Below are 25,971 nucleotides of genomic sequence, written 5' to 3'. Positions count from 1 at the left end.
TCATACAGGACTAAGGCATATGGCAGATATTTATAAATAAGAAAAAACTTACTCTCTGGTGTCACAGGTAGTTAGCAACTAAGCTGCAATGCTGTTGGTATTAATATTATTGGATGAATCCTATGGGAAAAGAAAATGGTATGTCTCAGAGATGGTGCATGAAATATTCAAGGGGTGAATGCCAGCTATCTTATTTATACCAAGCCAGCTGATAAATCAAAAACTAAAGGGAAGAGAGAAGCTGAGAGGGTACATATACATCAGAAATAACTATCTGTGTGACTTGATGGGGTTTTAGTGGCAAAATGTCTTATCTTGGGTTAAAAGTTTGGGGAATACAGTACAGAAGCTTCTCTTCTCACCAACAGAAACATACAGGCCTGAATCCTCAACCACATTTAGGATCCTATCTTCCTTTGAAATCATGTGAAAATGAGAGAGGAGATTGGCAATTCACCAGGAAAAAATATTGTCCAACAGACAGATTCCCGGTGGGAAAAAGCTGTTAATACTTAGGTCAATGGAGTTAGGGCAATTTACACAAACTGAGAAATTGACTCCATCAGTTTCTGGGTCGGAGATGTAAACTAGGCATTTTTGCACCTAGGGCAGATACTATTTATGGCCCCCTCTCCTCCATATTAAAAAATATCTCTAGTGATTATGTGCCCTGATTCCTGTTAGTTTCATCAGCCTCCCTCCAGCACCACACAACCTCAATTCCCTTTCCTACTTGCTGTATCCCTGTTCCCTGCCCCCTCACCCTACACACATACACGCTGCCCTCTGGCTCGCTGCCCTTACACTGCAGCAGATGGTGCCCATGCCCTGCACAGCCCTTTGCCCAGTGCCTCCCCTTCCTCAATGCAGGCCATGGCTCTGGAGCTGGAGTGGGAAGAACTCAGGGCTGGCCTCAGCCCCTGGCCAGGCACAGTGGGGTGCTGGGGAAGAGCTCTGCTTCCTACACACACCCTGGGGTAAGCAGTTGTGGCTCAGCCCAGGCTCCCAATGCACATGGAGGTGGCAGCAGTGTGGGACCAGGAAGCTTAGCCTTCATCCCCCTCCAGGAGCAGTGGGCAGAGCCCTTTAGCATGGGAGATGGGATTAACCCCTTAGGTCCTAAAGCTGCCCATCCAGGCCAGGGCAGGGGCCAGCACAGACAATCTGGAGAGAGAGGGGGAAGGGCCTTGCAACTTACAGAGCTGTGCCCCTGATTATGCTGTGCACAGGGTGAGCACTTCGTTTGCCCCAACCTCGTTACAGTGATGGGTAGGTTAAGGTTGAAACTGTCCAACTGTCTCTAAATTCAGAGCCCAGAGTGGGTCAACAGAGGGTAAATGAAGAAAAGTGTCACATGGAACAACTGGAAATGCTTTAACAGGAAATACAAAGAGCCCATCTTTAAGGAAGCAATATAAGTTTTCTGTGCTTAATAACTTAGACTTGAAGATAAATCAATACAACATATTTCTATGTCATTGGAACCCTCTTTGCTTTGAGTCAGAATTTCCTAATTCAAACAATTTCAGAAATATTGAACAAATTCTGTTTACTCAACATATACCTGTACCCTTTTCTACAGAAAGAGTAACTTTCTGAAGAATAAAAACAATTTTTCCAAAATATTTTGTTGGCATTTTTTATTTTTCTGTTTTTGTCTTCGCTGTGGTCTTTTTCACTTGGATGATGAAGTGGAGTGCATCTTAAGAATTTCATTTTTAGCTTGCTGGTGTTATTGCCATTTTGGGTTCCTAAGGTATTGGGCTCTGCTGAAAGAACTCCTGGGTATGTTTTAGATCTCCATGTACCCTGAATCTATATATGCAGGTGTATTCTGGGTGTCCCCAGTTGTTCATCACTTTCAGTTTCACATACCTCATGAATTCAGAAAGTTCATTCTGAAAGAAAAGAAATTAAAGCTATTATTTTTTACTTCATGTGTCTCTCACTGTTCATAAACAATTAGCACCATGCAGAGGTGACTTTTTCACCATTTTACTTTTTGCCACCACATGAAACCATTCCCCACAATACATAAAGATATTTACACCTCTACGCCCTGTACTTTAGGATAAAAGAAAGCAGCAGAAACGTAGCACTTTAAGGACTAACAAAATGATTTATTCGGTCATGAGCTTTTGTGGGACAGACCCACTTCATCAGATCAATCTAATTTCCTATACAGACTGATATTTCTAAGAACAGAGGACCAAAAAAAGAATTGCAATTAAAAACTGACAAATCAAATAGGATTGAAGGAAGGGAGTGAGAGGTGCAGGGATGTTAATTTTCCTGACTGAGATAAATATGAGCACCAAAGGAAGGGAAGCAGTCCTTGTAATGTGTGAGGTAATTGATGTCTTGGTTCGTACCATGTGTTAATGTATCAAATTTGAATATGAACACCAACTCACAAACTTCTCTCTCTGATCTATTGTTAAATTCGTTATGCTCTAGGAGACAAATTCTCAGGTCTTTGACAGAATGGCCCATTCCACTGAAGTGTTCACTGAGAAGCTTATGTGAATTGAGTTTCTTGATGTCAGCTCTATTTCCATTTATTCTTTGGCAAAGGTTTTGCTCACTCCGTCCAATGTACATAGTAGCAGGGCATTGTTGGCACATAATGGCATATATATAATGTTGCTGGAAGTGCACAAGAACTTTGATCTTGTAAATAACATGGTTAGGTTCAGTGATGGCATATGCAGAATAAACATGTGGACAAAGTTGGCAGCTGGGTCTGTTGCAAGGAAAAGTTCCAGGATTAGTATTACTGTGGTGTTGCCTGTGATTGCTGGTTAGAATCTTTCTCAGGTTAAGAGATTGTCTGTAGGAAAGGACAGGCCTGTCACCTAGAGCCTTCTGGAGTGTAGCATCCTGATCCAGAATAGGCTGTAAGTTTTTAGTGATACATTGCAGAGGTTTGAGTTGGAGGCTATCAGTGATGATGAGTGGTGTTCTGAGAATCTGTGTCCTATAGCATAAAGAATTTAAAAACAGATTAGAGCAAGAAATTTGTGAGTTGGAGTTCATATTCATATTCAAATTCAACATATTAATATGTGGTATGAACAGAGACATCAAATACCTCAGATATTACAAGGACTGCTTCCCTTCCTTTGATGCTTGTAACTATCTCAGACAGGACATTGAACATCGCCCCCACCCCCTTCCAATCCTATTTGATTTGCCAGTTTGTTTTTTTTTTGGTCCTCTGTACTTATAAATGTCAGTCTGTATTGGAAATTAGATTTATCTGAAGAAGTGGGTCTGTCCCACACAAGCTCATCACCAAATAAATCATTTTGTTTGTCTTTCAAGTGCTATATTTCTGCTGCTTTGTTTTGTTGGAGTACAGGCTAACATGGCTACCTCTCTGTTACTATTGTACTTTAAGAGAGTAATTATAGAGATTGAGGCCTGATCTACGTTATGAGTGTATGTTGAACTTAGCCATCTTAGGTCTCTTTTGTTAACAATGAGTTCATACCACCAAGCGCTGATTTTTAAGGGCTGTTAAGGTCAATTTCAGGATTCTTGCTTTTCATGACGAGTAATTTTAAATTCAACCTTGCTTGATCAACTTCAGAACAGTGTAAATGTAGCACTACCAAAGTCGATGTTCTTGGCCTCCTGAAGGTGTCCCACAGTGCCTCATTGTGACTACTCTGGCCAGCACTTGGAAATCTGCTGCTCTCCAGGGGCACAGGAAAACACCCCAGAAAGTCTGAATTTTATTTCCTGTTTGGCCAATGGAGCTGGCAGCACATCTCAGCAGCACACCTGACCATGAATGCCCACGGTAGCAAATGGGCTCCAGGAGGAGCATTCAAGAGATCCTGGATCTGATTGATATGTGGGAAGAGGAATCTGGACAAGCAGAACAAAGAAGAAACAAAACAAATGTTGATACTTATGCCAAGATTGCACAAAGCATGGTGGAAAAAGGGTACAGCAGGGACATCCAGCAGTGCTGTATGAAAATCAAGAAGCTCAGGGAGGCATAACCAGAAGATGAAGGAGGCAAATGGATGATCTGTGTCATCGCTGCAAACATACTGCTTCTTATGAGCAGCTGCATGGGATTTTAGGGGAGGGACCCAACCTCTGTCCCAAAGTAGTCCATAGATACCTCCCAAGAGATGCTTCAGGCAGCCTTGGGCAACAACAAAGAGGACATTGTGGATAATGAAGAGGAGGAGGAGGAGAATGTTCAGCAGTTGAGCAGAACATCTGATCTCACTGACAGCCAAGACCATTATTTTATCTTTGGAGCCAATCCCCTCCTTCCAGGATGCTGATGGGCCCTGAGAGTAAGGAGGGCACTTCTGGTGAGAACACATTTTTATTCACACTACAAGTGGGAAGGGCTGCTGGACGCAGACTCAACTGATTGCAGGGGACAACTAATGAAGAACAGGGGCCGGTGGTGTACGCTATCGGTTCAAAATGAGATCTGAGTCAATAAACTTCAGAACCTTGCTTTTAAATGGCCAAAAGCACATTCTTCCCCCATTCTGCATTTGCTCAGCCTGTAGTTGAATTGCTTCTTAGTGTGGTCCAGACTGCCTGTGTACAGCTTCGTTAGCCAGAGAAGCAAGGGGTAGGCTGGCCCTTCAAGGATAACTAGTGGCATGTACACATCTTCACTGGTAATCTGGTCTGGGAAAAAGTTCCATTCTACAGCTTTAGGAAGATACTGGAGTTTCTAAAGTTGTGCATGTTATGCATCTTTTCCAATCATCCCACACCAATGACAGTGAAATGGCCTTTTTGATCCACTAGCACCTGCAACATCGAGAAGTAAGCCCTGCAGTTTACGTACTCTGTGGCAAAATAGTCAGGTACCAACACAGAGACAGAGCAAAAAGGAATCAATTGCTTTGGCCACTTGGATCACGGCAGCTTCTACTGTAGATTTACCCACTCTGAGTTGATTTCCAACTGATTGGTAGCTGTCTGGCATTCCAAGCTTCCACAGAGCTATAGCCACTTGCTTCTAAACTGTCAGAGTGGCTCTTATTCTTGCATTGCTGCACTTTTAGGGCAGGGGAAAGTAATTCACAAAGTTCCATGAAAGTGGCCTTACACATGCAACAGTTTTCCAACCAGTGTTGATCATCTCATAGCTGCATAACAATGCGCTCCCACCAGTCTGTGCTTGTGTCATGGAACCAGAACAGGAGTTCCACTGTGTGAACAGGATCAATTGCAGCCAGCATTTGCCAGTGGCTCCACTCCAGCGTTTCATACACATCTGTGTCTATGTTCTCCTCACATCCTTCCTCATTCTAGTGGCTTCTTGGTAGCCTCTGCACATACCACAGTATAATGTGTGAGGTGTTCATGATGCTTGCCACAAAAGTTTGAAGTTGGACGGGGTCCTTGCCTTGCTATGGCATCTCCAAGGATAACCAGTCGGAAAAGGGCACAAAAACATTGTTTGCTGTTGGTTACAAGCAGGAGGGGGAGGAGATAAGTGTACAATGGGAGACTGATGACATGTACCCAGAACCACCACCCGTGACCTTGTTTTTTGTCTCATCAGACACTGGGATCCTAACCCAGAATGCAAGGTGATAGTGGGAACTGTGGGATAGCTAGCCACGGTGCATCACTGTCAAAATCAAAGGTACCAACCCTACTGGGGTTGCGCTCTGTCGAACTCGTGCACAGTTGAGACATGCACGTTCCACTTTACAAAATCAGATGCTAAAACATCAACCTAATCTTGTAGTGTAGACATACCCGTAGCCACAAAACCAATCGTCTGCTTCAGTAAGCAACGTAACTCTATAAAGTTCTCTGTCTTAGATGTTGACTCCATGACATGTAAACAGAAATCCCACTTATATCTATATGAAGTCTGTGAACAGAGTTTCTTCACAGACAAGAGTTTAAAAAGCACTGATTAATTTTCAGTAATCTGTAGCAAAAAAGATTTATTTACAATTATCAGTAATATTTGATTTGCTGGACCAATATTTTAATGGTATTTGATATGTGTTCTTTGTATGCAGCCTAAGGGTAGATTACACAAATTAAAGGCAGGTAACATAATCACAATAGTGCTGCAGAAAAATGGTTCATTTAAAAGCCACCATTAACAGAACTAAAGACTAAGTTACAATCCTTTCCACCTAGGGTTAATTCTCCAGATCACATCTGTAGGGAAACTCAAGCTCCTTGTTTCTAGAAATAGATTCTCTTTTAATCTCAGTCACTTTAATGTACCTTCAGTTGAAATGTCTGAAATAAATCTCCTTCATGATCATATATGAACTGTCCTAAGAAAGTTCCTTGCTCCTCATCTTCCTCCTTCAGACCCTGTAGAAGAACATAGGTATAGAGAAAATAAAAAGTTGTGGAAATCGAATTACAACAAGTTTAAATATGTGTTCACTTCATGCAGACACAGTTAAAATAAAAAGCATACTGCTATTCAGATATCCCAAATGCAGAGTGGTTTTCTAAAGCTGTAAAACAAAGGTCCTTGAAGCACATGTCCATTTCCAAAACCACGTCTGACCATGATGGCAGCATCAGATGATATCCAAAGTTATCAAGACGAGAAGAGGCCTGATAACTATGGGTTATGAGTTACCACTTTATGTTTTGGTTCATTAATAGTCACATCCGTCCTGTGAGATAGGGAAGTGAGTACTATCCCCATGGAGAAATTGAAAGGGGTTGACTGAGTTAATGGCAAAGTCAGGGTTAGAAATCAGGCATTTCCTATACCTAGCCCTGTGCACATTACTTATAGGTAGCACGTAGTCACAGGAGGTTGTGCAGGAATAATAAAGTCTCATTTTGAAGAGTAAATGGCATAACAAGGATTGTGGTGATAGTTACATATATATCTTGCTCATTCCCATAGCATGAAGTAAGCTATAGATAGGTCTGTGGATGGGGGGGACCAAGGGGGCAACTGCCCCGAGGTCTGGTGATTCAAAGGACCTGAGGCTCCAGCCTCTGCTACTGTGGCAATGGTAGCTCCTGGAGCCCTGGGCCCCTTTCAGTTGCTGTCAGAGCACTGCACTGTGAACTCTGTATGGCTCTGAGGGCTGGGAGAGGGGTCCTGTGCTGAGGTCCAGGAAGTACTGGCTGCCCTGAATCGGCCCCTTCCACCTGTGGCCAAATCCCCTCCAGGGCCATGGAGCTGGGCCTCCTCACAAACCTTGCCTGGGGCCCTGCGGCTAGAGATGTGAAGGAAATACACAGAACTTGCTTTTTTCCTGTATTTCCCCCATAGTCTCCTCCCCTCGTTTTTATAAATCTTATGTAAAAAGCTAAGGAAGATGCTCACATAGACCGTGAAGTCCTTTGGAGCACTGGAGATTTCGCCTGTAGGGGAGATTTTCTTGGAAATGTGCTCCATTGTAACTGCTCTTGGAATTATTTCCACAGCCAGTTTGATGACCGTTTCACCCTGACTTCCTGGGAAAGGCCAGCAGTCCCCAGGGTAATTCTTTGGCTAAAACCAGAACACAAAACAATGATGATTGGCTTAGGCAATTCTGTGGCTAATGGTATCAATGGTATAATTCCACTGACATCAGTGGATTCCTTTGGCACCTTAGAATCTAGCTTGAGACACGTCAATGAGATTTAAGTAATCATACAGTTCATTTTTAAGGTAGCTAAAAGGGTGTCATAAGGAGGAGGGAGAAAACTTGTTCTTTTTGGCCTCTGAGGATAGAACAAGAGGCAATGGACTTAAAATGAAGCAAGGGAGGATTAGGTCAGGGCGGTCAAACAGTGGAATAAATTGCCAAGGGAGGTTGTGGAGTCTCTATCGCTGGAGATATTTAAGAACAGGTTAGATAGATGTCTCTCAGGGATGGTTTAGACAGTACTTGGTCCTGCCATTAGGGCAGGGGGCTGGACTCAATGGCCTCTCAAGGTCCCTTCAAGTCCTAGTATTCTATGATTCTGTGATATGTTCAAAGTTTCATTAATTAAAATCAAATGTAAATGTAAAATATATATTTTTAATACTGAGGATGAATACTAGTTCCCTGACAAATTATTCAGATTCATGGCATTGGCTGCATCGCTCACAGAAGTTCAAAAAAGCTCTGTTGCCGAGGTTTGCCCTTTTTCCCTGCACATATGAGTAATGTTTTTTCTCAGGTCTGCATTCTTGATTCTGTTGCTTATATTTCTGTTTCTTTCACATGTGGTGTCATGCCAAGTCAGGTTTGTTGCAAAACTTCTACGAAAAACAGCTTGCCTACTGTCTCCAACTATCCTTCCCTGAACTGCAAGCAGTGGGGAGAGAACAGGGAAACAGATGTAGGGAATGGTAGTGGGAAAATGTGACAGAAAAGGAAGAAAGGAAAGGGTAAAGGAAACTCTCAAGACCTTTTTTATTTTGATTATTACCTGAAGAATAACTTCTGGAGACTTTACAAAAACCAGCATTGGAAATGATAACCAAAAGAATTTCCCCCTATTATGACGGTAGCTTCTGGTAGTTCTGGACTGAACAATGCTGGCACCTGAAATTAAAATAGTCATACAATAATGAGATAATTTCACATATAGCATTATAAGAACCTGAAGAAAAGTTCCAAGTAAGCTCAGAAGTTTTTCTCTCTCACCAACAGTAGTTAGACCCACTCTGCCTTTCTAATATAGCAGGTATTCTTAACAATGGTTAATACAAAGATCTAATGACAAAAACCAGGTGTTGGGTGCTTAATATCTAGCACACAGGCTGTGTCTAAATGGAGCTGCTCTCCCAGCAGTTCCATGCTAATGGGATCTCGCATGGCTATGCTAAGGAGCCGCATGCAGAGGCTAATGAGCAGCCATTTGCAATTTTGGGGCTGCTCATTGGCAGACATAAGCTCCATGTGGACACATACCTAGAGGAAAAAAGCCTCTGTAATACAATTATCGTTATAAATATCATTTACGTGAGTGACTATTTCAAACCAGACATGGATGTGACCCTCAGAAAAAAATTAATTACTAAACAACTCCATACACCAGTCATAATTCTTATAGCTCTCTCTCCCTGACATCTGCTTACTTCTCAAATGGTCATGAAGCAATGTCAGGACAGCTTTCCCCAATGGTGATACCATAAGAATGTTGTCTCTTACTATACTTTGACCAGAACAAGCACAGGTTTTGACCAATTTCTAATAGCAATATTTGTCTCTCTTTCACTTATTCAGTCTCTCTCAATTGTAACATGCCAAGACTAATTAAAATATTCAAATTTGATAATAGGCATTGGGTAACAAAACTGAAAATAAGCAATTATTAATAAAAACAATACAAAAGAAATAATTCTTTTTGTAAAAAAAGTTTGGGATGCTGTCTGAGTATGTAAATGAGTATTCTTATTTTAATGTGCCACTGTCCTCTCTCTACTTCCCTCCTATAGTAGGTGACATTTACTTGTACATCACGTAGGGCTTGTCTACACTTGCCCCAAACTTCAAAGGGGGCATGGTAATCAGGGCCATGGGAGATTACTAATGAAGTGCTGCGGTGAATACGCAGCACTTCATTAAACTAATTTTCCCCATGGCAACTTTGAAGCTTCAAACTTTGACATGCCAGCATGCATGTAGCTGCGGACACTTTGAAGTGCCCAAACCACTTCAAAGTCCCTTTACTCCTCAAATTTTGAGGAGTAAAGGGACTTCGAAGTAGTGCAGGCACTCTGAAGTGCTCGTTGCTACACACATGCCAGCACTGCGAAGTTTGAAGCTTCAAAGTTGCTGTGGGGGAAAAAATCAGCCTAATGAAGTGTTGCGTATCCTATGTGAGGGATAAGGGCATGTTGAAGTTGGCGGGGTCTTTTCAAAAAGGACCCCCATCTGGACGAGCCACACGGGAACAAAAAGCGGCGATTTTGAAGTGCCACGGCCGGCAACATGCTGATGAGGAGCTGAATATGCATTTCAGCGCCTCATTAGTATTCTTCAATTTGGCCATTAGCATGGCCATTTTGAAGTTTTCTCTAAGTATAGACATAGCCCAGTGTGTAGCACAACAGAGACCCTAATTCTAACTGGAAATAATTATAATACCTGATGATTTGAGGGCATAATCAGGCATTTGGACTTGGTCTTCATCCAGCTTTTCAAGTACTTTATTTAGCATCCTTTTTACAGTCTGTGAAGGTATATACAAGGGGAAAGAAGTTTGCACGTTGCACACACACCAGTTCACCTCCACTCCAAAATACGTGTAAAACAATCATGAAGTAACCATTATGTTAGGCTAAGGTCTGGTCTACACTTAAAATTGAGGTTGACAAAGCCACAGTGGTGAGAGGTGTTAAAAATACCTCTCTCTCTAATAAGTAGATGTTAGAGCACTAAAAATAAAGTGGACCTGTGGTGGCACAACAAATATTCATCTCAAATACATATCTATCCAAGATACTCGGCATGGTCTTGGGGTATTAGCACCTTCTGCTACTCGCACCACTGTAGTTACACTCTATATTTCACATGCTAGCTCAATCACAATAAATACAAACAAGAGCTGTCAAGTGATTTCAAAAATTAATCATGATTACTCACACTGTGAAACAATAATAGAATACCATGTATTTAAATTTTGGATGTTTTCTACCTTTTCAAATATTTTTATTTCTATTACAACACAGAAAATTAAGTGTACAGTGTTCAATTCATCTTTCTAATTATGAATATTTGCACTGTAAAAACAAAATAAATATTTTTCAATTTCCCTATTATGAGTACTGTAATGTAATCTCTTTACCATGGAAATTGAGCTTAACGAATGTAGACTTATGTACAAAAATAACTGCATTAAAAATAAAACAACGTACAATTTTAGGGCTTAAAAGTCCACTCAGTCCTACTTCTTGTCCACAAAGACAAAAATGGTTGTTTACATTTTCAGGGAATAATGCTGCCCACTTCTTGATTACAATGTTACCTGAAAGTGAAAACTGGTGTTTACATGGCATTGTTGTAGCCAACATTGCAAAATGTTTACATGACAGATACACTTAAGTTTTGCATGTCCCTTCACACTACAACCACCTTTCCAGAGGACATGCATCTATGCTGATGGTGGGTTCTGTGTAATAATGACCAAAAGCAGTGGGGACTAATAAGTGTTCATCTTCATAGTCTGTATCAGAAGCCACCAGCAGAAGGTTGATTTTCTTTTTTTGGTGGTTCAGGTCCTATAGTTTCTGCATCAGAGTGTTGTTCTTTTGAGACTTCTGAAAGGATCCCTCAGATTTTGGAAGGAACCTCAGATTCTTAAACCTTGGATCAAGAGCTGTGGGTAGAAATCTTACACTGATATACACTTACACTTTAGAAATCTTATACTGATACATTGTGTGCAGTCAAATCTTCTATGAAAGTGTTCTTAAAACAAACATGTTCTGGATCGTCATCCAAGACTGCTATTACATGAAATATATAACAGAATGTGGGTAAAACTGAGAAAGTAGGAGACATACAATTGTTCTCACAGGCCTTCAGTCACAAATATAATTAATGCATTTTTTTTAACAAGCATTAGTAGCATGGAGCATATCTCCTGGGATGTTGTCCGAATAACAAAAGACATATGCATGTAAATAAGAATTGAGCAGTATTATCTATTGCAAATGCAAACAAATTTGTTTCTCTGCGTGATTGTACAAGAAGTAGGACTGAGTGGATTTGTAAGCTCTAACATTTAATACCGCTTTGCTTTTGAGTGCAGTCATGTAACAATCTACATTTGTAAGTCGCACTGTCACAATAAAAAGAACTATACAATAGCTGTATGGCGTAGATTGAAAAGTACTATTTGTTTATCATTTTTACAGCTCAAATATTTGTAATAATATAAAGTGAGCACTGCACACTTTCTATTTTGTGTTTGAATTGAAAACCTTGAAACATGTAATAAATTTAAATTGGTATTTTATTGTTTAGCAGTGCAACTAAAACTATTATTAATTTTTAATCATGATTAATATTTCAGTTAGTTGTATGAATTAATCCATAGCTTTTTGAAAGTACACTCCCAGGTCAAACTGTGAACGCGCCCTAAGAAGCAGACCATGAAGGCCTGTTATCAAGTTCATGTATTATCTCTTGAATCAGAGACCACCTGTTAGAGATTTCGAAAATCAACGGGCGTCTCAACGAAGCTGTCAGAAAACTACTGGTTTCACCTTGCTCTACAATTTTGGCAACAGCCACCTTTACAGGAGTGTGTGAAACTGTCCGGGCAATTGTTTATATTATGTCAAAATAACAAGAAGTCCTGTGGCACCTTATAGACAAACAGATTTTTTTTTGGAGCATCAGCTTTCGTGGGGAAACACCCACATGCATCTGATGAAGCGGGTCTTTGCCCACGAAAGCTTATGGTCCAAAAATCTGCTAGTCTAAAAAGTGCCACAGGACTTCTCGTTGTTTTTGCAGATACAGACTAACACGGCTACCCCATCTGATATATGTCACAATGGTGGTAACTATATAGTGATCCTCCCATGTCATTATTTAATGATCCCTTATGTAGATGCAATATAATTATGGTCCATTAAGTTCATAAAAGTGAGTAATCACATTGATTGGTTAAATTCCTACAACTTCCAAGAAACAGGAGGAAACTGAGAAGAGCAAATATGTTGGTACACTCTGTCCTCAAGAATACTGAGTGCACACTCTCAACGGAATTCACCTGGGAAAAGTTTACCATACTACAGTAAACCCTCAATTTAATGAACCCCAATTTAACAGACTCTGGAAATAACAGATGCTGTCTGCCAGCCCCTACCCACAAAAATAAATGCCAGCGATGCAGCAGAGCCTCCAGAGCTGCTGCTGCCACTGGAGCCACCGCTGGGGCTGGAGGAGCCACTGCTGGCACTTGGGCCGCCAGGGCTGGAAGAGCTGTCAAGGCCAGAGGGGCATCCGGAGCCATTGCAGTGGCTGGGCCCACCAGACCTGGAGGAACTGCTGGGGCTGGAGGAGTTGGGGCTGGAGGAGAAGCCAGAGTGGCTGTAGCGGCCACAGGACTGGCAGTTGCTGCCAGGGTTGGGCGGGAGGAGCCACTGGGGTGGGAGTAGCCGCTGGGGCGGGAGTAGCCGCTAGGGCTGCTGCAGCCACTGGGGTCACCGGGGCTAATGGCCCCAGCCATGGTGGTTGCCCCAGTTGCAAAGAGCCTGCTGCCAAGCTCTCTGTCGCGAGCCCATTGTGTTCCTCTCAGGTCTTGGATGGCATGCTCCCTAGTGTACCTTGCAAGGTGCCTCCAATCCTGCAGAATTGGATTTAACAGACTTTCGGCATTAACAGATACCTCTTCCCCGCATTAGTCCATTAAATGGAAGCTTTACTATATTCACTTTTACCTCAAAGACCAGCTGTTGCAGCTGAATGGACAGACTCTCTAGATAATATTATCAGTGCTGACAACTCCCTGTAAGGGCCTGTGGCCAGAAGGGCACATATAATAGCCCCAGCAAGCTCTGTGAAATTGCCCCTGCATACAGGATTTTCCTGGGGAGAGACTTGGGGGGAAGCCTTGGCAGCAGGTACCAATGGGCGATGCTGCCAAGGCTCAAAGGGAGCCTAAGGAGTACCAGAAGTGACTCAAGAAATGGGATTGCAGGTTCTCCTTATGAATTTTCCACTAGATCATTCTCTTGGTGTAACATATAATATTGTAACTTTGACTGCTCTTCCTTCAAATGTCTAATGTAGTGTTTATCTTGTTCAGGTTGTATGGGATACCAAACTCCAGTGATGGTTAGAGTGATGGAAGTTCTTACTTATGTTATCTCATCCTTCCAGCTACTCTTCAAAAATGTCTGCAGCCCAAAATGAAAATTTTCATTTTGGGGTGAACATAATATTTGTTCCTCAATTCCCAATGGTGTTACTCTACATCTGGCAATGAAGTGTAAAATAATGTGTGAGAAGGAAATATCCGAGAGACAAAGAAAGATGGAAATGGCTACCTACAAAACCTGCAATGTTCTCTTACCCATGTTGTAACACCTTTGATCTCACTCCCTTCCAGGGCTTCACGAATAGCACGCTGGGTGATGTCCTTCATACCTTGCTTTAGAGAATGAAGTTCTGCCTGTAGCTTATCTATTTGTTCTTTAAGAGATTGGATTTCTTTCAAAACATGTCTTGCCTGCCTAGAAAAAGTGATGGAAAAGTGACACAAAGCACAATTTACCTGGCATATCTGGTTTGTGCTATGCCATGAGAATGCAAGACAAGCAACAGACATCTTCTTATACTCCTCCATTTGTGTAGCTGTTGTGCTCAGGGTTGGAATTCCTTTAAAGCAATGAGTCAAGTACTCCAGAAATCCATCTTACCTTAAAGACTGCAGATCCATTCCATATATCTTTGATTCATCCTAGAAGGAAATATTTAAAAAAAAAAACAAAAACAAAAAAACCCAAAACATTAATTACAAATACTAATACAGCCCAAACAAAGTCTCCCGCATAAAGAGACAATGACTTTTACAGGAATGTGAATTGGTAGACACTTAGAAGCACAACACCTACATGCTATAAGTATTTAACACTGACATGCAACAGTAACTGGCACCCTATTAATACCCAGGAGAAAGAGATGATAAAACAAAATGTAAGATTAATATCAGACATTTTCTAGTTTATGAAGCAGATATCACAGTCTCCCATAATGCATTTGATTTATTTCTTCTAAGATAGTAAATATAATTTATTATAAACAAAATACCACCATACGTACCAATTATCATGTAGGGAAATGTGTACACAAAAATGTGTACTGAATTTTTCAACTTTTCTGAGTCTGTAAACGTCTCTGAGCTTACTCCATAAAGGCTACCATTTTGCAACCAGCAAACAGGAAGAGACATTAGAATAAAAGGAAATGTCTTTTCCAGTGGGGGGAGCAAGGAAAACACTGGAACTCAAATCTTGCTGTTAGGTAAATGTTTGTTATAGTACAATTCAAATATATCTGATTCCAAGCAATATCCAGAATTTTACACATTACTTTTCTTATTAACTATAATTGGAAAAAAAACCCCAGAATTTACATGACAAACTCCTGGATATTGGTTCTGACACTTAAAGAAGCAAAGCACCTAGTTTGATAACACAGAAAATTAATTGATACATGTGAGTCACCTATTTTCTGCTAGCTTTATGTCAACTTTCTCGCTACCCATTACATCAAACCCCTCTAAACTCAAAACAAACACAACTATCTCTCTTACTGTAAACTCAAAGCATGCCTTCCACACTCTCAATCCAATCACATTCTTGAAGCAGCTTTTACAGTTCTGAAAAAGGGTCAAATGAGAAGCAGACAGCCAACTGGATGTCTGAACCTTCCCTAAAACTTCTCCATTACTAACTTCATATTAGGTTTCACCTCTTTTCTTTTCCAATTGTTTCCTGGGGCCCCTATAACCGTGAATTCTGTTTCTACTATCAGTACATTACTTCACTGTCTTCTGATGTAAATAAATATACTGTCTATGAGGAAAGGTTGGAATTCTACTGGCTACACTCATTACTCTCTATGATAAAGTGTGCTCCTATTATAGTTTCTCTTTTTAACACAAGTCTAAACTAACACTGACACCATAACAAAAGACATTTTCTTTTAAGTGGCTGTATTATATTTTTTGTTGGTGTCATCTGCCTTCAGCTAGAGTTGTAGGGGATCAGTATAGTATGTCTGATAAGGGATTCCAGATATCTAAAGCTCAACAACCAGAAATGACAAAAATAAAAAACAAAGGCAACTTTTGAAAATTTTAGTCCAAGTGATTTGCTCAAAAGCATATACTAAATCAGTAGAAGACTCACAAAAATATTGTGTGGTTAAATATAATTAAATTCTAAGACACTGGAGTTTCTAATCTACTTAAAACTCTGCAGAAAGAAGGTGCAAGTTATTGCATAAGCTCTTTCTGTCCTAGAGCTAGTCTGGCAGTCAGAGCCTTTATTTGATTAAATCTAATAATAAAAGTCACCTTGTGCCAGAAATGGTTGAAATCATAGAAGAAAAAGTCACTATATAGTCCTCTGGCCATCTGAATTCCTCCTCCATCAAGCAATCCCATGTAATAAGTACCTGTTAGTTATAAAAAGAACAACTCTGTTTAAATTTAGAACATAATCACCTGTAGCAAATTATTTTCTTCAAAAGCAACAAGTCCCAATCTATGAAACACACATCTACTTAGGTTTAGTAAACCTACAACGGAATAGTACCACCAAAGTAAACTTAAACACATGTTTAAATGTTTGTAAGACGGGGGGCCTAATTGTGGAATGGATGTAAAATGCTGCCTGGAGGTACTTCCAAGGGCTGTACTAATTGTCATCAGCATTTCAGTAAGTACAATCAACCTCTCTCTCTCTCTATCGTTCCTCTCCCTTTCTATATACCTACCATCCCTTCACTTGAGTTTCCAAATTGAATATTGTGCAAGGGTTGGTGGAATCATGTTCTTACAGATTTTGTATTGGGGAGTTACTCTTTTCTGGGGAAAAATTTGGAAAATACATTTTCAATACATGTTAATGGAGCATTATAGTTTACATGATTAAAATCAATTATCTAATGCAAAAAGTTATTCTCTAATAAACTGTTCATGTATTACATGTGGATTTTTTATATAGAAGTATTATCTACAGACCACAGTTGAGATCAGTCTCCTATGTTTATAGGCCTTAATCCTGAGAGTGTGCATTTGATTTTACTCACTGTCAAGTCAACATGTCTGTTGACCAGTGTAGGCACTTGAAGTAGTGGGGGGGTCATATAAAAAGACAATTAATTGGAACTGGATTATTGTGGCCTCAGTCCTGCAATGATCTCCATGTGGGCATGACCTTGTGGACATACAGAGGCACACTGGCTTCAGTAAACTCTAGGCACATTCAAGGATTTGCCTCCTTGGAGCTCATTGCTACACCAGAGTCTAAGTCACTGCTCCTGCAAAGAATTACACTTTGACTTAATTTTGTTCCTGTCCATAAAGTTAAGCATGTATAATTCTTTGCAGGTTTGTAGCCAAAAATTGAAACAAGAAACAACTAAAGGGGTTTAACAAACTAAGCAGTGGTGAAAGAAGGAAAGATGAGGTATGTGGTACATGATTTCTGATGCAACTGGAGAGTTGCTTTACTTGTTTATTTTTAACCTCTGCTTATTTCCACTTTTTTCACAGCTTATGTTTTTAACTTCTTGTAATACTATTTCTATTTAAAAATTATTATTGCCTATTTCTATGTAATTAGTTTTACGTCCCTCTTTGCATTACCTTAGTTTTAATAAGTGTTCATAACTATCAGAAAAGATACAAAAACAGCTGAATCAAAACAACACAAACAGTTCCCCGGTGACACCAATTTCACACGTTGTCATTGCCCCATAATCAATAAAGATCATTTTTCTTCTTTATTTTAAATAAAAAGAATTAGTGATATCCCATGGGGTTCTGAGACTGTGAAGTAGCAGCTCTGCTGCCTGGGCTCAATGAAGGCCAACCTCTGCTGCTCCTCAAGACTGGGAAAATTCTGCCCCATATGGCTAGGTTAGGTGAGGGCACTTCCTGTCTCTGTTTACCGGCCCTCCCCCTCAGTCTCTTGCGAGAGAGTGGACGGGCAGGAGAAAGGCATATAGAACCATCCGAGATATCCAGCCGCTACTCCAGTTCTGACCTGGCTCCTTTATGTCAAAGCAGCATAAAGAGTCAGGGCAGAACAAATAGTTGAGTTTCACTTACAGAGTCTCAGTTAACTGTACTTTATAGAAACTCACCAAAAAAGAATAAAGAAAGGAGGAAGAACACCAGTGAAATAATCTTTCGAGCCCATATTTTCCTGGGGGACAATAAGAAGAAAGAAAACATAAGGTTAGCACCAGCCATACGTTTCACATTTACATATTAGCAAAAAGTTTCTTTAAGGGTTCTTGAAGCCCACATAGTCGGCTTCATCATGGGCTTGATCCTGAATGTACCGAAGTCAATGGTGAAGTTGCTTTTAACTTCAGCGGTGGAGATGCAGGAACTGAATCAAAAACTGAATCATAGTGTCACAGAAAACTAGAAATGGAAGGGACCTCATGAGGTCATCAAGTCCAGTCCCCTGCCCTCTTGTAAGACCAAGCATGCTCTAGACCATCCCTGCAAGGTGGCTATCTAACCTGCTTTTAAATATCTCCAGTGATGGAGATTCCTCTACCTCCCTAGGCAATTGATATTCCAGTGTTTAACCACCTGGACAATTACGAAGATTTTCCTAATGTATAACCTAAACCTCTCTTGCTGCAGAAGACACATTAGTGATGGGTTTTTTGACTCCTAATCCCAGAACTGTGACAACTAGTTTCAGCAGAAACTGGATTGACACCTAAATAAACAAGCAGTCATATAGCATCTTAAAGACTAACAAAATAATTAAGTGATGAGCTTTCGTGGGGCAGACCCACTTCTTCAGATCTGGAGATATGCCAGTGTAAATCACACTCTTGTCAGGTTCGGGAGCACGATTAATAGCAACCTGTCTCTCCTGCCCACTCGCATTTCTCTATTTCCCCATCCACCCTTGAGAAAAAGACTGAAATCTTTACCTTGCTAAAGTGCTGCAGATTTTCATCACAAAGTGCCACAGAACAGTTACACATAGCGCTAGCAAGTGGAATACAAGCTTGATGCCTTCTGGAAAACATGCAACAAGCATACAGATAAATGAGCACAGATATAGTTAAAATAACAGTTCTACACCAAAAAGTCACCGCAAAATAAGCATAATGGGGTTCACGTTTGTCTCTCAGGCTATGCCTTCACTGCAAAAAGGTGTTCTTAAACTGCTACTTATCTAGTGATTTGGATTAGCACGTGATTTAAAGTATATGGAAAGCCTGGGGTTGACCTGGAGCTGCTAACCCTTCTGAGTTGCTGTATCTTCACTGCTCTTTTAACCCAAGTTTAAAAAACAGTTTTTCTTTTCACTGATAAAGTCATATCAGTTGTTTTAGATCACATTTTCTCAGTTTATAAAAGAAAAAGATGTTGCTACTTTTCCTATCACCGCCACTGCAAACAGTCCAGGTGGTTTATTTCTGAGTCAAACATCCTCCCCACTAATGTCTTATCTTCAATGAAACAAAGTTTATTCAAACTGATACTCTTGAGCTATTCTACCTGAACCTATATAATCCCAGTGAACCTTAACTATAGATCTATTATGGAGCCTAAACAGTGATCATTTCCTGTGTTTCCAGCACTGTAAGTGAGTCTCTTATGGTGCAGAGTGAAGGAAACAAAGATTTCCATGGAACTCTAGGTTTCGAGATTCTGCCAATATCTACTATATATTTGAGAGCATTCGTCTGTCTGTGAGTGTGTGTGAGTCTGTCTGTCCATGTCGTCTCTTTGTTCAAGAATTCCTCCTAAACGATAAGAGCTAGGATAAGAGCTAGGATCACCAAATTCGGCGTGTAGTTTTCACTTAGCATAACTTAAAACAAGGTAAAGGTCTAGTAGTAGAGACAGTTATACTTGATAATGACCAGAGGGGGCAGCAAAACAGTCCTTGCTGTCACGGGCCATCCCAGTGATCCATTGGCCATGCAGTGCACCCCCGGCATCCTGGACATCCTGGAAAGCCGCCACCTGGGTAGCATGGCCCCTGCTGCCCCATCCAGTCCCTGGGTGCCTCTGTCCAGTCAGTGCGATCCCCAGCACCCCGGCCAGCACAGGGGAGACTCCTGCTGGGCAGTCTGGTGGCCAAACTCCTAGCTTGGAGCCCCACCCAACCTAATCCTCTGCCCTGAGCCCCTACTAAACCTGCACCCTGACTCTTGCACCCCTTCTACTCTGAACCTCTCTACACCACCCACATTCTGCCCTGACTCCTGCACCCACCATACCCTGCCCTGAGCCCCCACACAGACCTGAGCAATGCCAGGTACATCTGCTAGTTATATCTAAGTGACTGTCTGGAACGCTATTTGTCTAACTAGTACATAACAGTATGTTTCCTGTCATTAAAGGCATGTAGAAGAAAAATTACATGGTAGTGCATGGAATTATTTGTGAAACAGCACATGAGCATGTAATTAAAGCCTGAGCACAATTAATGTGGCACACACAACCTTGAGTTTGCAACTTCCTGACTTTTCACTGCTTAGCCATGTAATCCTAACATTGTCCTAATTCACTTCTGCTTCAATATATTTTGCCCCACCTTATAGGATGTGCCTATCACCAACATCCCTCTAGCTATGCAGACAATCCAAAATGTAAAAGCACACAACAGAACAACTTACAAAACAGAATGGTTGTATATAAATACACTATACAGTACACGGTTGTTACAGATACTGACTAACATGGCTACCGCTCCATAACAGTACACATTGTTAGTGCAAAACATACAACAATACAAAAAAACTAGACAGTTTACTATCACTAATCACTTGAACTTACTCTTGGGTGAGCGCTGAAACTGTCTATCTTCTTGCCTGAGACTAACAGGGATCTGGCTTTGGGTACTACTGGTTGTGAGTCCTTGCCTTTGAGATAGCCTAGAAAATAGTACAGGGCTTTAGAAACCAAGGCATTGTATAAGTGGCAAGATGCAGGCAAACAAACAAACAAACAAACAAGCTACAGTTTCAAAAACAACCTCTAGTTCTAAAGTACAAGTATTTACACACACAGTTACACTCATTCAAAAGCCTACCTATCCATATCTGACTGAGTCTACAAAATCAGATAATTAGTTATCCAAATAGGTGCAATTAACTGTACATGTAAACAGTGGGAGGCAATATTTTAGGTCTTGATTTTATTATCTTTTCATAGAACAGGAGGCAGAGTTCTCTAATTTGTGCTCTACAGCATATCTACCTAACAGCTAATTCAATTAATTGGACTATCACTTGGCTCTGGGATCTGGCAACAATACATAAAAATAATAAAGAAACTCCCTTCATTTTACCTTTTTAAAAATTCAATTAAAAATCTTACATTAGGAAAATTCAAAGGCACACAGTCAACATTTTAAAGCCAGGAAATGCCAGCACTTAAGTTGCACATGCAACTTACCTGACTCTGGAGTTAACTGTGCAACCCTAATGTTTTCAACATATTTTCCCTTTAATCGATATATTTAAGCAACTACCCAAAAGCATCAGATAAAGAATGGATTATGATCCATACTGAATACTATTTGCTATGACCTTATGTTTTCTACTTGCAATAACTTAATCATACCTGCAATTTTTTAAAAAACAAAAGAAAAAATACATGTTTTAAAACAAAGCCTTTCCGTATCTTTCAGGGTTGAAAAAGATGCAACAACCAACATGCCACACACTTATTATCATCAAACATTTTGTATAAAACATTGCAGTTGCAGTACTGTCGGAGATAAATAAGGCTTCACAGTGCAGAAATGTAGTTCTTTATTTAAATTCATGGGCATATTGGCTACAGTTGCACTAGTGAGTTTTGCTGACAAAACCCTGGTTTTATTGACAAAACTGGTGGAATGTCCACACATAAAATGCATTTTGTCAACAGTCTGTTGTCAAAACTTAGAACTTTTGCAGGCAGCGTTCTGCATCTCAGCCATGAGGCAGTATGATGCTGTTGACAGATTCTGTTGACAAAAAAACTGTGTGGATGCTTTGCGGGGGGGGGGGAGGGGTGTCTCCTCTCAACGGGCGAGGCATCCAGAACAATGATCAGCCCTGTGTGCTGTACTTCACAGTGCCTGTTTTGTCGAGAGAAGAGCTGGGCACTCCAGCTGCTCTGTCAACAGAGCGGAACGCTCTTCCGGTTGGCTTTTGTGTGTGGTTGCACTTTAACGACAGATGTTTTGTCAGGAAATCTCTTCCAATAGTGACTTTTGTTGACAGATCACTGGAGTGTAACTGTAGCCATGAGCTGACTGTTCAAATGAGAAAGAAACAAAGAGGTAAAGCTCTTTTTTGTTAGCATGAGTACTGACAATACACACATATTTTAATGATTTCAAGACCAACTGAGAAGTCTTTGGAGACATCATTTCATAATCTGTACCAAAAATATAGAAATATTATAAACTTTGTCTTCTACAAGATGCTTGAAATTTTAAAGAAAGATGTGATGAATCTCAAAATGAAATCTACAGGTATAAAACTGGCTGTTTTTGCTGCATTCAAATTTATACAAATCTGCTGAAATTTGACATAAATTTTGGACATCTAGGGTATAACTAAAATGGCAACCCGTATATGACAGTAGGATATTTTAAGTATGGCTCAGATTCTGTTTTGCTTATTCAGAATCCTCTTTTGGGTACCCTGATAGTATGCCATGTCCTGTACTCATTCCATCAGATTCTCAGCTCTCATCATTCATTTGATCTCTCCCACTGGTCATGCTTTTGACAGTCCTGACTCTATACTCTCTCATCAGTTCTCTCCCACTGCAGCATCTTCCTTTCACGTCAGCTCTGAGCCCAGAGTCCCATCCATTCCCTCTTAATGTCACCTGTCCCTTGCCACCCAAATATAGTAGCCTGTTCCCCACATGCTGCCTGCTACAACAGATTGATGCCTGACCAGATGGTCTGATAGATCCTTACAGGTTTTAGAACCAAGTATTTTTGTTTAGTAAGGAAGAACAAGCATTTGACATTTAAAAAAATGAATAAATAATTTTACCCATTCTTATAATCAAGAGTAAGCACTTTAAAGACCATTGTGTGCCATTCTGTATCTTTACTGTTTGTTTCTGTTTCTACGACCTGCAGCCCCTCATGAACACCAAGCTTATTCAAAGTTTGTTGGCCAGTCTGGAGTTACTGATATTTTTTCAGTTCATCACTTCATTGAGGGGAGGATTACAATTTACAGCCTTAAAAAAAAAGAGAGCCGTGTTTTGAGAAGGAACCTTGATCAGCAGACTTGTAGTTTGGGCACTAAGAACATGAGGACAGTAATACTGGGTCAGACAAATAGTCCAGTAATCCCAGTATCCTGTTTTCTTGCGGCGGCCAACACCATGTGCTTCAGAAGGAATAAACAGAACAGGAATATTGACTGACCTATTGTCCATTTCAGGCTTCTGGCAATCAGAAGTTCAATACACTCAAAGCATGGGGCTGCATCCCAGACTATCCTCGCTAACAGCCACTGAGGGGTCTATCCTCTATGAATGTATCTAGTTCTTTTTCAAAACCCTTTTACAGTTTTGGCCTTCACAACATCCTCTGGCAACAAGTTTCACAGGTAGAATGTGCATTGCGTAAAGAAGTACTTCCTTTTGCTTAGTAGCAGAGTGAAAGCCATGCTAGTCTATATAATATCAAAACAAAAAAGCAGTAAAGTAGCACTTTATGTGCTGTATATTCATTTCATTGAGAGATCCTGAGATCTTGTGTTATGTGAATGAATAAGTAACACTTTCTCATTTACTTCCTCCACACAAGTTATGGTTTCACAGATATCTGAAAAGTCACACAGTCTTTTTAATCTCTTCTCATGCAGAAACTGTTCCACATCCTAATAATTTTTATTGTCCTTATCCATACGTCTTCCAGTTCTAATACGTCATTTTTAAAAGACAGAAATGAGCAGAACTGCATGAAGTATACAAGGTGTGTGCACAAAATGGATTTATAGAGTGGCATTATGATATTTTCTATCTTATTATCAAAACCTTTCCTAATGGTTCCTAATATTTTCCTAGTTTTTTGACTCCTGGTGCACACTGAAGAGATATTTTGAGAGAGCTATTCACAATGGATCCAAGATCTTTTTCTTGAGTGGTAACAGCTAATTTAGACCCCATCATTTTTTATTTATAGCTATCACTTTCTTTTCCAAAATAGACTACTTTATATTTCTCAGCAGTGAATTTCATCTCCTATTTTGTTGCCCAGGCATTTAGTTTTGTGAGATCACTTTGTAACTCTTCACAGTCTGATTTGACTTAACTCCAGTAAGAGCTCTTTTAATCAGCATGCTGGGGAATCAGGAGGTGCTTGTAAATTAAAAATGCCAATTAATTAAGGTGGTTTGAAGTGTGTGAGGGGCTGAGCACCAGAGGTTGAGAGGTGATGCAGAGCATGGGAGGGAATTTGTGTCTGGCAGTGGGGCTTAGAGCAGGGGGCCAGTGTGAGTGGCAGTCAAGAGAAGAATAGTGAAGAAACTGAAGAAGGGTTTGAGACTGTCAAAGGTGTAGGAAAAGCAAATGATTTGGTTTAAAGAAAAATGAGTATTTGGGTTACTCTGATACACAGTAAAAGATTTCAAGATAACGTTTTGCTTTCATGTGATCACATTTTCCTACTCACATTCACTGTTTGGCCAGAGAGAAATTCTTTTAAAATGGTAACATTTGCACATAAATCACATAAGAATACAGTATTTGTGTCACATCCCTACTTAAATACATGACATTATTTCATAAAACAGAACTTGAATAAGAATCAATTTGATTTGTGCAAAAAGGATCATGTTTTAGTAACAGAAGTGGGACACATTATTGACAGAGCAAGAAGGATTAACGTCTATACCACAATTTATATAAAAGAAAGTAACACTAAGTTACTCAATAATTTAGATGTTATTACATAATTAATCTATAGGCTTCAAAACAGAATGGCTTTTTTTGATCTCTGTAAATCCTTATATAACTGAGCAGCACAAATGTTTGAGTTATATATATTATAAAGCTGCCATCTGCCTGGCCTAGGACCAACTGAAATCAATTGAATGATTGCCACCAACATAAATAAGCACTTGATTGGACCCATAGAAAATGCCATTGTGTTATTATTCTCTTTTTCTTCTTCAGTGGATGAAGGGTTGGTAATTATATTTGGAAACTTAATAACTTTAAAAAGGTTTTAAAATTATTTATATAACTTGCATATATATGACAAAAGTTAATACATAAAGACTGAATATTTTGAAAGAAAAGTATCCATACCAACTTAAATCTTGACTTTGATTTTCTGTGTCTGAGCTGTCACTGTTGGTGTCATGGATTGTTTCATCCCGCAGTTGATAGGTGCTACCTGAAGACTTTGGAATTCTGTACATCTTTTCATGTGCTTTTCATTCACTACTGAAAGAATAGGAGCATTAAAATTAGGTTAAATAAGATATTTAGCATATATTATTATTAGCCACAATTTTAATAATTAATTAAAATAATTGAAATGTTAATAAATTTAAGTCTTCTTTGAAAGGAAAGCTGTCCTTGTACTGCACTTGCCTTCAAGATAGTCAGTAACATCATAGTAAGTAACCTGGAATTTCCTTAGCCCCCACTGAGTGCTGCTAAGTATGTCACAGGCTGTTCTTGGTGATATCATAATAAACAAGCCAAGCATAAGTTTCTTGAGGTCAGCCAGACAAGATAGGGCATGTACTCAACATTTTAAAAGACTCAATGACTGAAGAAATATGCGGCTGAATCCCTCAAGGCTGTCTTCTGTGAAACGTTGAACTCCTATTTTGCATTGAAGTTTAGTTTTCAGGACTAAGAAGAAACCATTGTGGTCACTGCTGACCTACATAAATCATACAACTACCCTGGATTCATTAATGAGCATTAAGGCAGGCTCTCCTAAATTCACTATGGTACATTTCTTATGATCTGTCACAAGTTGGCAGATTACAGCCTCTTATCTCCACTGCTTCCTGGTCCAGCACTCTCAGGACCACCAGGGAATTTGTTGAACAAGGGGACATCAGTGCTGGCCCCTCCACTCTCAGCCACCAAAGCTCCACTCGTGGCAGCTGGACCTGGCTCCCAGCCCCTGGGCCTCTGCTCCTAGCCATTGGGGTTTCACCCTTCCCTTAAACCATCAGTGGTCCTGGTTTCAGTCTACCATTCTCCCCTAGTGCCATTGTACTCATGGGATTGCTGATGATGATGGAGCAGGGTGCTGTCTAAGTTTCAGCCTGTAATTGTTTCTGTAGCTAC

The 25,971-nt window shown here is 40.2% G+C and overlaps 1 protein-coding gene across 1 annotated transcript; it reads right to left on the bottom strand.

Moving 5' to 3' along the window:
• Positions 1-1,751: 1,751 nt before the first annotated feature.
• Positions 1,752-25,082, bottom strand: SUN3 (Sad1 and UNC84 domain containing 3). The gene is made up of 12 exons (XM_074986020.1): positions 24,970-25,082; positions 20,473-20,570; positions 18,612-18,699; positions 17,799-17,860; positions 16,003-16,103; positions 14,342-14,382; positions 13,996-14,155; positions 10,056-10,140; positions 8,392-8,507; positions 7,313-7,480; positions 6,238-6,330; positions 1,752-1,898 (listed from the first exon to the last, which is right to left on the bottom strand). The coding sequence occupies exons 1-12, from the start codon at positions 25,080-25,082 to the stop codon at positions 1,752-1,754; spliced, it is 1,272 nt and encodes a 423-aa protein (XP_074842121.1).
• Positions 25,083-25,971: the final 889 nt, after the last annotated feature.

This window comes from Carettochelys insculpta, chromosome 2, assembly GCF_033958435.1.
Source record: "Carettochelys insculpta isolate YL-2023 chromosome 2, ASM3395843v1, whole genome shotgun sequence".
Taxonomy (NCBI): domain Eukaryota; kingdom Metazoa; phylum Chordata; order Testudines; family Carettochelyidae; genus Carettochelys; species Carettochelys insculpta.
The sequence above is the reverse complement of the archived record's forward strand: the minus strand, read 5'-3'. Positions and strand labels throughout refer to the sequence as shown.

What these genes read in the sequence shown, in the direction of transcription:
- SUN3 (XM_074986020.1), bottom strand. Translation starts at nt 25,082, where the DNA reads ATGTACAGAATTCCAAAGTCTTCAGGTAGCACCTATCAACTGCGGGAT. An exon ending in ATGGATCTGCAGTCTTTAAG is followed by an intron (nt 14,156 to 14,341) that starts GTAAGATGGATT and finishes CACTTTTTCTAG; the next exon opens with GCAGGCAAGACATGTTTTGA. An exon ending in TTCAGACATTTCAACTGAAG is followed by an intron (nt 1,899 to 6,237) that starts GTACATTAAAGT and finishes CTTTTCTTTCAG; the next exon opens with AATGAACTTTCTGAATTCAT.